The sequence below is a fragment of the Mytilus edulis genome, chromosome 8, assembly GCF_963676685.1.
Source record: "Mytilus edulis chromosome 8, xbMytEdul2.2, whole genome shotgun sequence".
Lineage (NCBI taxonomy): Eukaryota > Metazoa > Mollusca > Bivalvia > Mytilida > Mytilidae > Mytilus > Mytilus edulis.
In genome coordinates this window covers 60,460,614-60,477,707 of record NC_092351.1, presented here as the reverse complement: position 1 = coordinate 60,477,707, position 17,094 = coordinate 60,460,614, and the positions used below count along the sequence as shown (strand labels likewise).

Here is a 17,094-nt window from a genome sequence, read left to right as displayed (position 1 = left end):
ATTGCATTAATTGCACTCTGTGGCCCTGACAGGAAGTTTATTTGAAAATATCCATCTAAATTCAACTTTATGGACCTGATTATGTAGTCTCTTTAAATAATGCAAAATTTTATAATGGACAAATTTAGGAAGGTTTGTTATATCAGTATATCGGTACTTACTTGGTTCACATTAAATTATACTAAAAATTTACCAAATGTTCTCTAAAGCAAGGAATCTATCTAGGTATCCTTTTCTCTTTGATTTTTTTTTAAGTATTCAATTTTAAGATATCGTCAATTCTATTGTCTAGAATTTCAATATCTGGTATCATTTTCTATCCATTTAGGTATGTTTCCTTGTATGTATTCCTTATACGAGTAACTGGTATCTTTGGAAACATGCCAGCGACAAACAACACTTTTTTTTTAGAATTATTAAGAACAACTTACAATTTACAAATGTTAAGATACAACCTGTCAGTTTGGATACATTCTGATAATTAAACATTTTGTAAGATGAATGTATTATATATTGCATCAATTTGCACCTTCCCATAAAATGACGCAGGTTCACCATTATAAATTATCAAAGATTTGAGGATGTAAAAAGTAAAATCACAAATATACTGAACTTAGAGGAAAATCAATTCGGAAAGTCCAAAATCAAATGACAAAATCAAATAACAAAACGTATCAAAAACGAATGGACAAGAACTGTCATATTCCTGACTTGGTACAGGCATTTTAAAATGTAGAAAATGGTGGATTAAACCTGGTTATATAGCGCTAACCCTCTCACTTTAATGACAGTCTCATCAAATTCCGTTATATTTACATTGATGCGTTAAATAAACAGACACAATAAATAAAATAGTCAAAATATGGGTACATCAGTCATCATCGTATAACAATTTTAAAAGGAACAATTTAACAGAACACAAAAACATCTACTATCTACGAACACATTCATTGATTTGCATGTCTGACGTCAGAAAATTTTATACGTCACATAAATTTGTCGTTCAATGTGCCTACAAACGATTTTAAAATTTTACATAGGCAATGTAATAGCATACAGGGTTAAAAAATCAAAAGTATGCAAGAATAAATTTTAGAAATAGACCGAGATTTAAACTAGTCCAAAAGTTATATATAGAATTTTAAAGAATCCACAAATAATTAATTCCACTACGCGATTGAATGATTTTGACGTTTGTGGTTCAACGTATATAGTAATTCATAATAGAAATATGTCATAATGACATATAATAGAACAATATCATACTGACGGGATCTTTTAAAGTACAGAGTCACGTTATAAGAACAAATGAAATACAAAAAGTCGCATATACAAAACAAACCACCAAAAAACGAAAGCCAATACAAACACATTGACGAGATGTATAAGTACCGAGCCACGTCAAACGAATATCACATAAAACCATTAACAGTAAAAGTAATATTAATAATAGAACAAAGACAAATGAAAGAACTATAAAACACGTTGTTAAGATGATAAACAACTCAGTACGCAGAATCTATACATCAAGACCATCGTGTATTATTTGAGAAGTTGATACGGAATATTTATCAACAAGGTTTTGGTACCTTCCGATGAACTTTTTTAGAAAAAGGACGATACGTTCTTTTACATAATCCAGGGTCATCAACTTTCTACTCAGACATTGGTGACGTTTTACAAAGTCTGAGTAGGAGCTTCAGCTCTTGAATCTCGTATAAGTTGGGAAATATATATCCCATATGCAGGTGAAGTTGGTATATTGCTACTAAGGTGGGGGGAATTTATAATTTCAAAATTAAAATCGTCTCGTTTGTCATAGATTCTGGTACTGAGATGACTGTGTAAGTCAAATTCGAGATACAAGTCTAAAAATAAGCGGAGGAAGCCGTGTCTGTTGTTTCTTTAATTCATTTTTTTACGAGTTTCTTTTTTTTACAGTTTCAATAAGTTGTTTAATAAATGAAGCATGTGTCCCCCAAGTGATTGACAACTATTTGCAAGATTTGCTGAACTGACGATTTTGCAACAAAACAATAGCAAACAAACACCGAAAATTAGTTCATTATACTTTTAAACTATTTCAAACTATCCATTCTGATTTATGAAATACACTTGGTTTTCTTCTGCATGCATGATACTGGTTTCTGTGTTGGATGGACCTTCTTCTTGTTTTCTCTTCTTGCAAGGTACTTTATATTTCCAGCAAACCCAACTAAGAAAGACAAATACTAGTAGTATCAAAACTGTGCTGATGCCTATAATCGATAGTATCGGTAGTTTACTGTCATCGATGCCTATTAAAAGATGGAAGGATAACACAACCAATATAAAAAATTTAATTTTAACGTACTTACAACTTAAAACGGGTTAATGAAAGCACTTGTATTCTTTTCAATGACAAATCAGCTATACATACATATATATATGCATATTCTTTTGGAAATCTTGGCAATACTTCATCTGACGCCCTTTAGTTCATGATGACTTTTTTATAAGAAAATAAATGCAAATATCAGTTTCGTTTTATTTAATGGATCATGTTGTTGTTTACAAAAATAAACAATGCCTTTCCTTATTTTATTACCAGTTTCAGACAGTCACCCGTTCGAGATGCTTAACGTAATGGATGTATATCAATTGTTTATATAAAAGAACTGTTAACAGTAAAAGGATTTACCTGTTTTGCCTTTGATTTCTTCGGTAGTTCCCAGTGCTGACAAAGAAGAGCCTGCAAAGAGATAGATTTTGAATTTCAATAAACACAGACATCACACAAATCACACAACTACAAGAATTTGATGTACATGTAAGCGGATACTGATTTCCTAAAAATGAAAATAACAAAATTTGCCGAAAAATTCACCTCAGAAAGTCTCTTATCAAATGCAAAAACATATCAAACAAATCAAACGACTGGAAAACAACTGTCATATATAAATAAGTGATATTTTTAAGTATGTCACTTCATTTCATGTACAGTGTTTATATTTGAACCAAATATTCCTGTTGTTTCTTATAAAAAGGTTAATCTCTCATTTGATTGCGTTTTCTTGTCATTTATAAATGGTGTAAATCAAATAATAATTGTGCAGCGTACTTTGGTCTTCTTACAATCATTTTACCTCTTTTTCTATGTGTATTTGTAGTAGGTTCCACTTCAGAAAACGTTGTTCCTGAAAACATAAAATCTGATCTCAAGTAAACAAAGATATCAAACGGGTTACAAAAGGTACACTACTACTGTATATAGATTCATAACCTTGAGTAGTGTTAACCTTAAGATCGTATGCTCAAGACCTTAAGCTGATAGCCGCCTTCGGTTGTGTTTTTTTCTATCTGTTTTGAAGACTCATTAGTGGCATTATACTGTTTTATGATCGTTAATCGGGTTGATGTCTCTAGAACACCTTCCCCGTTTCCATTTTTAAATTTGCTACCTTAAGAATAGACCACTTTAGATGTAATTGGCAACACTTTTAGGAATTTTGGTGTTCAATGCTCTTGAACTTCTTACTTTATTTGGCCTTTGTAATTTGTTTGGATTCGAGCGTCAATAGTGAGCCTTTTGTAGACGACACGCGCGTCTGGTGTAAATACAAAGTTTTATCCTGGTATCTATGATGAGTTTATTTGTTAAAGATTAATTTTCACTGTGTAAAACACAATGTCAACTAAAGACTACAAATAACATGTATATTGACATTCTACTGGAAACATACAATAAAAGCTACAGGGAAAATGTTGACGTAAAACTTAATGAGACACATTGGAAAAGCTTTCTAAAACGGCAAATATAAAATTAAACGCCATTTCATGACAGCCATTAAAACATCACAAGCATTACTTAATTATTCTTCTGTAGTTATAAAAGATATATCTAATTAGATATTGAAGAATTGAGATCTTCCACATTTTTTGGTTCAGTGCATTGTTTAAAATAACATAATACCGGTTTAAAACAACTGAATGTTCTGGCCTTTAATCTTTAAGATTTAAGCCCTTTTATTATCTAACAAATAGTGTGTACATTGTCTTTCTCAACAGTTAGGCTTATTGTTTTTATAGTGCAAATATTCCACGTGAAATTTGGATGGAAGCACGCTATTGCATCAAATGTTATGAATAATGAGCATACTTATTTCAAATGGCAATAGAACGGAACAATCATGCACTATTTCCACCGCATAAGAGATAAGAGACCGAAGTGCTGACTACTGGGCTGGTGATACCCTCGGAGACGAAACGTCCACCAGCAGTGACATCGAACCAGTGGTGTAAATTGTAATCAAAGGTACCAGGGTTATAATTTGATACGCCAGACACTACATGAGCTTATTTCCCATTGCTAAACAAACATAATCGATCTACAGACAGAAAATGAACATATATTTTACCTTCAACGTGATCATGTTCTGTGACAACTTCTGTGGTGCTGTGTAAAACTTTTAAACATCCTTTCACGTGGTCGCATCTGAAAAACAGTTATTTGATATATCTGTTCTAATGATGCATTAACAGTTTGTTTAGACAATAGCAGATTTACTTTGTGGACAACAGGCTGCTACTATGTAAACACAAACAGGCTGCTACTATGTAAACACGAACAATGAAATTTCCAATTAGAATCCTTTTTACGCATACAGTTGATTAACTCTTACTATGAAGTTTAAAAAAAATCATTTCCTTGAATTAAAAGTTCACTTTCACTTTTGTTTCTAGAAGTTAGTGAATGTCCTATTTCATAACCTTTTTCTCATTTTTTATTAAAACAAAACAGCCAAAAGGTTTTGGGATGGGGTGTGGGAAAAAATCGTTTTTTTTTCCCTTTGCACTAACTTTTAAAATTTGAGGAGGGGGCAATTTCCACCCTTCGCCGTCAACAAGGCTCCTCATATATGTATATATGTACACCCATTCTACTCAAAGAAAAAACTAAGCAAAAAAAATTCGACAAAAAACAAAACACAACAAAGAAACTAACGAACCAATAAATATATGAATACTTAAGACATATTTAGGATATTTATTTAACGTTCATCGACGTATCAAATAAGTTAATCGAATAAATACAGTTGTAAATACGTGGAGCAAATATACGAATCTTAACAAAAACTTCTTACTATTTTTCTAGAAATAAGATGAAATGAAACATAATGGATTTTGTGTTGTTTTGAATATTCGGTAGTCACTTAATTTGTAAATCAAATGTTTCAGTTCATTTTGGTATCAATTGGAGTGAAATGATATTCGAGTAGACCCTGAAATTGATCGGGTAACACAATATGTTTTCATTTAACATCCCAATGTCCAAATATGCGATAATGTATGTAACGTTGACGCTAATTATGCAATTTCACAATTCGACTTGAACAAACTGATTAAAGACTTTTGTGTGAAATAAAATGAGCAATCATCCGTAAAGATTATTAATATGACTCGGAAGATTCTATTTCAACAACTAAGCAAACCAAGAGAATTTGTTTATGGAAAGATTGTATAGTAACAGTAAGAATTTGACATATTTAATTTCATTTTGGATTTTTGGGACATAATGTGCTTTTTTACAACACAATAGAAAAAAGTACTAGTTTTATTTTCTTAAAGTAAGCGGAAAATGTGCAGATTGCAAGACCATTTACGCTATGTCTTTTTAACAACAAAATATTGTAACACTGTTAATTGGATTCCAACTTAACATTAAAAGGAGTAGGTCCAGTAAGACCCCTTTTTGGCCCCGAAATATAGCAGTTTTACAAAATTGTTAAAATGTAAACTTTTAGTTATTTATTGGACAGTAGAATGCTTCTGCTACATAAATATGGACTGTTTTTGACAATACAATGCACATATATCGGGTACAAGCACCATTAAGTCATGCTAAACTACTGAAATCTTCACCATCTAGCATTTCAGTTAAATTTTAGACGGTTTCCGTGTAAAACGAAAGTGGCCGCATTCGTGTTCATCCTTAATATTGAAATGTAAGTTGTATTTGATGATAATATATTGCATATATAAATGTTGAGAATGAACACGGATGCGGCCACTTTCATTTTTGACAAAAACCATCAGAAAGGTAACATTTTCCGGCATATTTGGTACATTTTCCACATTTGAGCTTGAATCGGATCGTTTTTAATGACTAAATCAGTTAAAATCTTTCACATGAACACATTGAATCAAATGAAATATACACTTAAGTGTTCAAAAAGTGGTAAAAATCTTCCGTCAGATGAATCTGAACCTTAAATCGGACCTTACCGGACCTACTCCTTTAATTGGAAACAAAAGAAAAGGTACTATGATTTTGTGTCCAGATAAAAACTAAGTTCAAACTTTTGGGTATTTAAAGAAGACTGTTGGCCTGTTAAACCAGAAGATATTATAAAGTGTTTTGGCTTTTTTTTATACTTATTAATTAAATACTACACTGTTTTAATTTTATTCATTCAAGTGTAGATGGAAGAACATGTTGCTAAAACAATGTTGTTATAGAATACTTACACAATTTGAGTAGTGTCCATAAAAATACAATATATTTTCATTTAATCCCTATCCCTGCATACAAAGTTAAAGGTAATAAGAAGTGGCATATAGGAAAAACAGCACAAAACCAGAATATGATATCTTGCAAAGTTGTCTCTGTCCTGTGTCAATGTTCAGTGAACCAATGAATCGTTCTTTGACATTCTATTTGAAAATGTTGCCTCACAATCAACAGTATCATCAGTTACAAGTTGATTAGACCACATCATTTTATAAACTACCTTAACAAAACTTTAAACGAAAATAACACGAATTGTTCATTGTCAAACGTTTGAATTCACCATAGTTGATACGTTTAAACCAAATTTGTTGTCAAATTAAAAAAGATTAAATCATGTTTTTAATGTGTGCACAAAGTTTCAATTTGATGCGACCTTTTTTTTCTAAATATTCTTAATTTCCTTGTTAATCTTTTAAATTGTATAAGCGTCTCAACATTTCTGTATATCATGTCTTATACTGTGTTGTGTTATTTTGTATTGTCAACTTAGAAAATAATATAAAAAATATTTCGACAGCATGTTTCAGCTGTACAATATTTTTTTTTCTTTTTTACAGAATAATAATTTAGTACAGCTTTGCATCACACAGACACAAATAATAAGATTTTAACTTATCGGACAAAAGTCTATCACCCCGTTCATTCTCATTACAAGGGGCCTCGGTGACTGAGTGGTCTAATTAGTTACTACTGTAATCACTAGTCTGTCAACACTGATGTTCGAACCGCGCTCGTACGGGTGTATTCGACTCCAATCTTAATTGACTGGGATTGTCAGTTTTCCTTTCGAATGTCGGTTGTTTTATCCTGGCACTCCGGCTTCCTCAACCAGCAAAAACTGTCCGCCACGAAATAGCCAAAAAGAATGAACAGCAACAATTAAAAAATGTTAGGACATTATCTATCTGAAAATGGTAATTTTGTGTGGTCCTTTTTGAAAATTGGGATGTTATTATCGTTGGAATAAAAAACGAAACCTTGCAGTTGGCCTTTCCAGAATCTGAAGGCTTATGGGTAATCTCATTATTCGTACACAAAAATGAAAATAACGTTACGTTATTGGTTGAATTTCTATTGTTTATCACGTTTTAAACCAATCACAACTTTTTTGTGTACGTTTTTGGAAATAATATCCAGAATGCATTAGATTGTGAAACGGCGAATTTTTTATTATGTAAATACAGATAATAAATAATATACTTACTTCTCATTCATGTTACAGTGACACGTTATTAAACAATCTTTTCCGTAGAATCCTCTGGAACAAGGTCTGCATTGGCCACCATCAAAAGTCATAAATCCGTTCATACACTCTGTTGAAACTCAATCAGTTAATCATGTTAATTAAATACATTATGTCAGCCATTATGTTCTCAACATAAGAAAATTGGTTTGATGCGTGTTGATGCATTATTGATTATACTTTAAAATATTAGGAAAATGCATAGTACCAACGACCGCAGAATTGTCTATCAAAGAACACAAATCCGATTGTTAAAATTTGTATTGGGCAGTGAGTAAAGTTATGTACATTCTTTAACTTACAAATATTGTTGTATCTAAAGTCTAAGCGAGGAAATGTCTTTAAAGAAATTAGGTATACATATTCACATATCTTTTAATCTTCAATACAAAAAGAACTAATTCTAGTCTGTTTTGTCGGAACATACATTTTGCATATGCTTATGAAGCCTTTTGTCAAACCGGAAGACTTTTTAGAATTCTGTGTAGTCGCAAATATTCATTCTTATGTTAATTTTTTCTCGAATTTTTTCATCAACTTTTGGATAACCTGCATAATGCATTGATTACACAAACTTTTCAAAATTAATTATAAGAATCTGTTTAAACGTTGACGTTTAGGAATACCGTATCTGATTAAATACAGACATGAAATAACCAAAAATGAAGGTCTTTTAAGATAACAATCTATTGCAAATGATAATTATTTGAATTGAACTTTATTAAAATTAAAGGTCAGTTATGCATAATTCGTCGCTAATAAAACCTGCCCATCCTTTGACACTTTTATTCAAATAATTAACACCTTTGTTGTTTCAACTAGTTATCGTTTTGATAACATAACAGAATAAGCCATGGGATGCAGTGATTTATAATACTGAGAAACAGTCAAGTTCAGCGAGACTTTGTGTAGATTGCTGTATTGATGTTTATGCAAAGTGAGGAGTCTGTTATTAATTGTATTTTGGAACTTTTGGTCCTTAACTTTGTACTTGTTTAGGCTTTCAATATTGTTTCATCTGAGCGTCACTAGTTAGTTTTGTGTGGACGAAACGCGTTTTGCTCTGTCGTATATTATGTTCTCCCATTTATTTGTATTGTAGTCCTGTCATGTAATGTTGTCAATTCAATGTTATATTTAACATCGCCATAAAAGCGAGAGGTTTGGCATGCCACAAAACCTGGTTCAACCAACTTTTGTTTTCTTAAAATATCATGTACCAAGTCAGGAAATGGCCGTTGTTATATTATAGTTCGTTTCTGTGTGTGTTACATTTTAATGTTGTGTTCCTGTTGTGTCGTAGTTCTCCTCTTATATTTGATGTGTTTCTCTCAGTTTTATTTGTAACCCGGATTTGTTTTTTCACAATTGATTTATGAATTTCGATATACTACTGTTGCCTTTATTTGATTGCATGTCTGTAACTTTTGGCTTTGTTGAGTATTAAATCTTGCCGTTGGCTTTTTTCATCTGAATTGTTCTACCTACTGTGATGTCGGCATCTTTTTGTAGATGACAATATGATTTTTACTTTGCTCAAAGGTGTTTGTCGAAATGTGACCAATAGGTAGGATTATTACAGATATAGTATACTTTTAAGACCATATCTTTTTGTTTTTATATATAAAAAAAATTTACATGAAAATTGTTTGATAGAATTATGTCACGTAATCAAGTCTTATTCCTTCTTCTTAAGTTAATACTTCTAATAGTGTTTGTTTGGTTTGTTATGTGATGTTACACTGCTGTATAATTGACGTATGAAACACATGCGTACTTTTAACCGATTTTGGCAGTCCAATCAAGGAAAACATGAAATAATGCTTTAATAACAATATGGAACAAAGTCATTCTTGCAATTTAATTTAATGTATCTATATACATTATTTACTAGTTATGACCTCGTAAATATATTCACCTACCGATACATACACCATTAACCTCTACGTAATTAAAGCAACAAAACAATCTTCCAGATCTAAAAAAAAATGACGGAGATTCGTCAATAAATAAACTTTTAATTAGTTAAACAAGACTATTATCACACATTTAATATATGCTAACATTCGACATTCGAGTTGGTTTCATTATTGTACGGTACTAATACCAACATTATCAGTGAATTGCAGCGGGTCCAAAACACAGCAGCACGTTTGATAACACGAATAAGGAAATTTGACTCAATTACGCCTGTTTTAATATCGTTACACTGGCTACCCATACATTACCGGTGCCAATATAAACGTCTTTTATATGTGCACAAAGCACAGCATGGCAAGGCTCCTAGTTACCTTCAAAATTTAATTACGCCATACAAGCCAAGTAGATCCCTCAGGTCGGAAAATAGTATGCTCATACATCCTCCAAATGACGTTCGAACGAAAAGCTACTGTCAGAGGCGTTTTGACAACGCTGCACCTACACTCTGGATCAATTTGCCATCGTCTTACGGAGTGTAAATTCTTTAGATGGTTTTTTTAAAAGCAACTCAAGACTCATTTATTTCGGACTGTTTTAAGGATTTCTTGTAGATTTTATATATTTTTAATCGACTGCATTAGTTTTAGACAGTTTTGTTTATTTAAGGGTCCATGCATTTTTCATTTCTTTTATTTCTTTTTTTCTTTTTTAAGTATCTTATAAATTTGTATATGCTTGTTTGATTCTTTTAAGATAGTGCTTTGTAATCTATGTTTTATGTATTTTTGTATTTTATATATTTTTTTTAAATGTAAAGCTCTTAAGAGTAATTTTTGTTATTATATAATGCGCTCTATAAATATTGTATTTATTATTATTATTATTATTAGGTCTTTCCACTTTTCTGTGGAAAGACCTATTGTTTTTCTTCTGATTATTTTTTTTTTTCTTCCGCCTAATTTTGTTCTTGCGATAAACATTTGTTTCGCAATATGTCGCTTAGATATTTGGTATATGATATCGAACAGTTTATGCGCTTTTGAAATTTACCCTGCGTAAACGAATACTTTTCTTTGTAGGAGTTATCTCCCCAAACACTGTTTTCCTTGTTAGCGCATCTCCTTCGCAACCGTAAAAGATTAAGACAAATTTATTTTACAAAATTGCTCGTTATATCCTTCGCATGATTTGTCCTATTTTGACCGAAGCGATATGACCGCTCCATATGAGAGTTATTTCCCCTTATGCATCTGATATAAGTGATATGAATTTCTATCTTATAAATCATAAGTGATAGAGACCTAGGATCTTTTGATTTGAGGTTCTTGGTCCCAAAAAATGAAAATTAGGTCAAGGTCAAAGGTCAAGGTCATATTCTAATATTTGAATTTGGCTTATTTTCACTTATATCCAAAGACTGTATAAGATATCAACAAATTATTTTTACTAAATTGTTAGTTGCGACATGTCGTAAGATGTAAATTTTGATTGCAAGCGTACGTTGAATGTAAAAGGGAGTTTTCTCCCCTCTTGTATTTAAAAATACGCGTTTGGTGATATAACTCATTAACTAAATATAATAAAGACCTATGGTCTTTTGATTTGAGGTCCTTGGTTTATGACCTTGAAATTGATCTCAAGGTCATAGCTTAATTTGACGTTCTAGATTTTGACCTTTGCTTTTATTCTATATGTATACATGATAAAGATATACAACTTTTAGAAAAAGGTATCAAACCATTTAACCTTGTAAAAAACAACCGGAAGTGACCTTTTGTAAACCGGAAATAGCTATTTTTTTGTACTTTATTAATATAAAAGTATATAGAACCAGATATTTTTGGAATCAGTGTCAAGTAAATATTCAAATATAATCGGAAGTAACATTTTTCAAACCGGAAGTAACAAATTATCTCCCTTATTTAAAAAAAATGTATGGAAACAATATATTGTTGGAATCAGCTTACTAGGAGCTATCATTTGACGATTGAAATGACATTTTAAACTTAGTTTCACAACTTTTCATATCAAAATACATTGTTTTGATGGAAAGACCTTCAATTGTTCTCTGAACAATTGGTTTTTAATTATTATTATTATTATTATTATTATTATTATTAGGTCTTTCCACTTTTCTGTGGAAAGACCTATTGTTTTTCTTCTGATTATTTTTTTTTTTCTTCCGCCTAATTTTGTTCTTGCGATAAACATTTGTTTCGCAATATGTCGCTTAGATATTTTGTATATGATATCGAACAGTTTATGCGCTTTTGAAATTTACCCTGCGTAAACGAATACTTTTCTTTGTAGGAGTTATCTCCCCAAACACTGTTTTCCTTGTTATGGCATCTCCTTCGCAACCGTTAAAGATTATGACAAATTTATTTTACAAAATTGTTCGTTACATCCTCAGTAATTTTTGGCGTATTTGGATCGAAGCGATTCGAAGAAATTTTATAGGAGTTATCTGTCTTTTCGGAATAAATTTGTCGGTATGTTTTTTTAACTCATAAACCGTTAACCGTATAACCCTGGAATGTTTTTATTTGAGTCCCCTGATTCCTAACTTAGAAAATTAGGTCAAGGTCAAAGGTCAAGGTCATATTTTAGATTTTCATATGTCTTTGATTTCCCTATAACTCTTGAACGGTTATAGATACAAAAAAATTAAGCAGTGAAAAATGCTTGGTACTTCAAGGGGCAACTTTTTTTACATTATGACTATATTGATTTTACCATCATGTAAGGGACATAACTCCCATCGATGGTTTTTAAAAGGCCATTTTTAGGCAAAACTCTTAAACAAAAGGTCCTTGACCCATAGGGTCTTTTGCAATGACCTTGTGGAGCAATGACCTTGACGAAGGTTACAAGGTCAAAGGTCAAGGTCATCAAATTATGTGGTTTTGGCACTATTTAAACAGTTTTATGTGTGTTTGAATTTCAACCAACCAACCAACATACCAACCAACCAACCAACCAATCAATCGATCAATCAATCAATCAATCAATCATGATCATGATCAATCAACCAATAATGATCATGATCAATCAATCAATCATGTTTCCGTCTCATGTGTTTCTTATAGGGTTCAACCAACCAACCAACCAATCAACCAATCAATCAATCAATCAATCATGATCATGATCAACCAATCATGTTTCCGTCTCATGTGTTTAATATAGGGTCCAAGATCTTCTTTGTGTCTTTTTCCGTGTTTCAATTGACCCTATCCAATGTGTTTAACCAACCAACCAACCAACCAACCAACCAACTAATCAATCAATCAATCAATCAATCAATCATGTTTCCGTCTCATGTGTTTAATATAGGGTCCAAGATCTTCTTTGTTTCTTTTTCCGTGTTTCAATTGACCCTATCCAACGTGTTTAACCAACCAACCAACCAACCAACCAACTAATCAATTAATCAATCAACCAATCAATCAATCATGATCATGATCAATCAATCATGTTTCCGTCTCATGTGTTTAATATAGGGTCCAAGATCTTCTTTGTTTCTTTTTCCGTGTTTCAATTGACCCTATCCAACGTGTTTAACCAACCAACCAACCAACTAATCAATTAATCAATCAATCAACTAATCAATCAATCATGATCATGATCAATCAATCATGTTTCCGTCTCATGTGTTTAATATAGGGTCCAAGATCTTCTTTGTTTCTTTTTTCGTGTTTCAATTGACACTATCCAACGTGTTTAACCAACCAACCAATCAACCAACCAACCAACCAACTAACCAACTTATCAATCAATCAATCAATCAATCAATCAATCAATCAATCTGTATGACTGTTTAATCATGACAGTTTATTGAAGGAACAAACTCTCAATTATTCAAGAAAAATTGAAATTTAATATTGTTCTTACGTCACTTCTGAAAAAAAAATCCACATGTTCTCTGAAACTACAAGTACAATCGACCTCAAAATTTGCAGTCAGCAGGGCATACATGTACTAAACGTTTATAAAAAAACTTGGTGCAGATATCTCTCAAAGCTTTTCCTAGAGAAAAGAAATGGCAATGCCGTAAAAATAGCTTGCTAGGTCCGTAAATCTCAGTAAAAACCTACAATAAAATGTCCGCTCCGAGTTTGAAATACTAATCTGTGTTACAAACAGGTGCTGAAAAATGTACATTATCAGAAAATAATCAATAAATGTGTTTTAAAGTTACACCGGATCAATTAAATCCAAAACATGCACTACTTGTGAACTGTCATCAAAATGTTAATTTCCTACAATGACAAAAGAAATTACATTGTGTACATTCCATCTCTATAGATGTTGTCTGTTTAAACGTCCCCACCTAAAAAGAAATAAAAAGACTTTCTTTTCGTTATTATAAACCCGTGTCACGTGATGTGGCGCGCGCGCTGTACCTAAAATAAAAGAAAAACTTTCCAAACTAAACATGAAACTTCTCCGGTAACAATAATATAGACCCCATACAGAAACAAACAAACAAACAAACAAACAAACACCCCCCAATTCAATTAATTTTACAGGGGGAAAGACCCCCTACAATTGCTTTTTTAAAGCAATTGATTTATTATTATTATTATTATTATTATTATTATTATTATTATTATTATTATTATTATTATTATTATTATTATTATTATTATTATTATTATTATTATTATTATTAATTATTATTATTATTATTATTATTCTTTATTATTATACGTTTAGAGAATATGTTCTACTATGATTACACATGAATGATCGGAATATATTAAACTAAAAACATATTTGATAAATAAGTATAGAATGTATAGGGAGAAGTGGATTCAAAAATGATAATCAACGACCGATATTGTTACTCCTAGACCATTACTTTTTATACATACTGCCGAAAGACAGCCTTTTGGGGTTTTGACCATTGATTAAGGGAATAACCTAAATAGTTTTGTTATGTGAACTCTTCATCATTGAATATTTGATTGTATTCATATCATATCCTTCTTTAGGCGTCAGACAAGATAAAGAAAATTAGACACACTTTACTTTAAGTTAAAATTTTATTCATATTGGTGCTTCCATTGTTCGGAACCCGTATTCAGTAACAACTTTAAGACAGGCACCCGACGTTAACACGTTTCATGCAGTAGTGTCACAATCGAGTGATAGAATTGTAGGTTTAGGTGCTATTGTTGCATTTAACCCGAGTTATTCTGGAAATTTTGAAATCGATAGGGAATGTTTATAAATGAAGTCAATGTTTCCCCATCAATATACAAAGTTCAAACATTTTGTATAATTGCACTGAATGCAAATCTTCAATAGAACTCTCTCTCTCTCTCTCTCTCTCTCCTCTCTCTCTCTCTCTCTCTCTCTCTCTCTCTCTCTCTCTCTCTCTCTCTCTCTCTCTCTCTCTCTCTCTCTCTCTCTCTCTCTCTCTCTCTCTCTCTCTCTCTCTCTCTCTCTCTCTCATACAGTTCGATCAAACATTTTCAATCGTCATTTCAGTGAATATACATCATAAATCCTCATACCAAACTTGTATTTTTATCAAATTACTGAATATTTTAGACTATCAAATGTTGACCAAAATTACTTTTGAAAGAACGTAACGTATACAACTTTGTAAAAATACAAATAATTTATTTCATACTTTACCTATCTTCACATACTCCTTCGTACATTAAATTTAAAGATTCCACTGTATTTAATATTAACAGTATATTAATTAATACAATCATTGCTATATATTTATTAAGGCGTATTAGGAAAATATTGGAGGATTTGTGTTAGTTATATCAGGAAATATTTCGTTGAAGTAAAGTGTTTTAGGAAGTACAATTTATCAAAACCATGTGTGTACTACTTTACCATCGTACAATAAAATACTTTGTTAATTATCAATGTTTATTGTCGGGATTAGTTCAGGGTGATATATGAATTAAGACTCGTTATCATGTCAAACAACGGCACTACATTTCGATTATAAATTAATTAATCACGGGCATAATGCAAAGGTGTATAAATGTTTGTTTTATCTTGCAGTTAATCAATATTTTTAAACTGTCGTTTCGGAATTAAATTTTATGACATTATGAATTGTACTAGTATTTCTGAGAAATTTGTTGATAAAATTGTAAATGGAAATGGGGAATGTGTCAAAGAGCAAACAACAGCCACAGGCCCCCAAGGGTTCTTCCATACAACGCGAAACTCCCGTACACGGAGGCGTTCTTCAGCTGGCAACTAAACAAAATGTATACTAGTTCAATGATAATGGACGTCATACTAAACTTAGAAATATACACAAAAAACTAAAATTTTAAATCATACAAGACTTAAAAAGGCTAAAAGCTCCTTACTTGTGACAGACGCAACAATACGGCGGGGTTTAACATAAAACTTTATGATATAAATTGGCAGTGATTAATAAGTACTGGTAAAGCATCAAATTGCTGCTTCATGATCTAAATTGCATATTTTCAAAAAGACACCCATTAGTATAGTTTGCTTTCATTTCAATTCAGATGCGCTATTTAAAGTCAGTACAACATAACATCAGCAGTGCTTTTTAAACTGACCTAAATGCTATCATATAACATGTATAAATCAGATATATCATGCACAGAAAGGATAAACATATCATAGAATAGGGAACGAGAATGTGGTTCGGATGATCAACACATATACAGGCCATCTGTGACACATATATTCGATGATGGTCAACCTATTTATAATGAACATAGTTTTGTCTTTACAAACATTTGTTTTTGTTAAATTGAAACACAACTTATGCATATTGCTATTTAAACTTATAGTCTTCCATCCTCTCCATTTCATCTACTTATATATTGGACATTTTACAAGATCATACGACTATTGTCGGATTATTTATGAAGCCTATACACATAATATGTTGGATGTGTACTGATAGATTATTTAGTTTAGAAGGGCAGGCTTCTATTTATTAGTTTTTATTAACTTTACACTAGTTTTCCGTATCTACAAGCTCACTAAGTTCTGTACATTGCGTCTTATGATTGCATGTCATTCTAAAAGAGGATCAAAAGATACCAGATGGACATTTAAACTCATTGATAAAAAATAAACTGACAACGTCATGGCTACAAAAGAAAAAAGCACAACAACCAAAAAAAAGTACACAAAACACAACATAGAAAAAAAACACTAAGCAACACGAACCCAACCAAAAACTTGGGGTGATCTCTGGTGCTCCGGAAGGTGAGCAGATCCTGACCCACATGTGACACCCGTCGTGTTGCTCATAATATTACAAACCCGGTAAAAGTTTTATTCGGTTGGTCACATTCGTGAGGGAAACGGGATTGAAGCTACGACATTATGAACAAATACGATATCATATGTGAAACGGATA

The 17,094-nt window shown here is 31.7% G+C and overlaps 1 protein-coding gene and 1 long non-coding RNA gene across 2 annotated transcripts; both read right to left on the bottom strand.

Annotated features, from left to right (window-relative positions):
- Nucleotides 1–2,053: 2,053 nt before the first annotated feature.
- LOC139486023 (uncharacterized) lies at nucleotides 2,054–2,733 on the bottom strand. Its single transcript, XR_011655456.1, has 2 exons — nucleotides 2,681–2,733; nucleotides 2,054–2,297 (listed from the first exon to the last, which is right to left on the bottom strand). It is a non-coding gene; the product is annotated as an uncharacterized lncRNA (long non-coding RNA).
- A 327-nt stretch (nucleotides 2,734–3,060) lies between these two features.
- LOC139484253 (angiopoietin-1 receptor-like) lies at nucleotides 3,061–15,446 on the bottom strand. The gene is made up of 5 exons (XM_071267988.1): nucleotides 15,357–15,446; nucleotides 9,716–9,771; nucleotides 7,755–7,863; nucleotides 4,398–4,474; nucleotides 3,061–3,176 (listed from the first exon to the last, which is right to left on the bottom strand). Exons 1-5 carry the CDS (start codon nucleotides 15,437–15,439, stop codon nucleotides 3,061–3,063), a joined length of 441 nt encoding a protein of 146 aa, XP_071124089.1. The 5' UTR covers nucleotides 15,440–15,446.
- Between the last annotated feature and the right edge of the window lie 1,648 nt (nucleotides 15,447–17,094).